This window comes from Strongyloides ratti, scaffold srae_scaffold0000033, assembly GCF_001040885.1.
Source record: "Strongyloides ratti genome assembly S_ratti_ED321, scaffold srae_scaffold0000033".
NCBI lineage: Eukaryota > Metazoa > Nematoda > Chromadorea > Rhabditida > Strongyloididae > Strongyloides > Strongyloides ratti.
The window spans coordinates 1,412-2,269 of record NW_020171551.1 but is presented as its reverse complement, the minus strand read 5'-3'; the positions used below and the strand labels follow the sequence as shown (position 1 = coordinate 2,269).

At 23.9% G+C, this 858-nt stretch overlaps 1 protein-coding gene across 1 annotated transcript in view; it reads left to right on the top strand.

Annotated features, from left to right (window-relative positions):
- Positions 1–858, top strand: part of SRAE_0000076700 (Poly-glutamine tract binding protein 1) — a gene marked incomplete at both ends in the record, with an annotated part of 2,972 nt that overhangs the window by 1,533 nt on the left and 581 nt on the right. The window contains one exon of the mRNA XM_024646709.1: positions 1–568. This exon is cut by the window's left edge and continues 654 nt beyond it. Within this exon, the coding sequence (XP_024500859.1) occupies positions 1–568 (568 nt within the window). The remainder of the gene's footprint in view (positions 569–858) is intronic.

The window sequence follows — 858 nt, the reverse complement described above, 5'->3', positions numbered from 1 at the left end:
CATCTAATACCAGATGATCATAATTCACGTTTTACATGTCGTGTAAATAATGCATTAGGATCTGGTTCCAATACAATATTATTAAATGTTAAATATGAACCTAAATTTATAAGTTCATCACAAGTAAAAATTGTTAATCAAAATGAAATGGCAGAATTTTATTGTGAAACACATGGTAATCCAAAACCTAGAATATATTGGAGAAAATCTGGTGATGAACAAATAATACATGAAGGTTCAAATTTTACAATTAAAAATGTACAAAAATGGCAAACAGGTGAATATGAGTGTGTAGCTACAAATAATGATTTTAAACCAGTAATACTTTCACATAATTTATTTATTGAAGGTGATCTTCAAGTACGTGCAAATGATACAGTATTTGTTAATCATGAATCAATAGCAACATTATCATGTGAATTTCATGGATATCCAAAACCTGGTGATATTATATGGACATTTAATGGTGAAAATATTATCACTGGTAGACCAAGTAAAAGATTTAATGTTATTCAGATTGAAAAAAATTATGGTGTTGATAGTAAATTAATTATTTATGATGTTGAAAGTAAAGATATAGNNNNTATATGAACATTTTATAGTGAAAATATTACTGCTAGTAGACTAAGTAAAAAAATTAATATTGTTTAGATTAAAACAAATTATGATGTTAATAGAAAATTAATTATTTATGATGTTGAAAGTAAAGATATAGGTAATTATAATTGTACTGCTTCAATAATATATACAACTGTAACAGCAACTATATCATTACGTTCATGTACTTTTATGTATAAAATATTAGGATTAATTAAAAAATTAATTTTAATTTATCAATAACACTATTATTTGTCATAA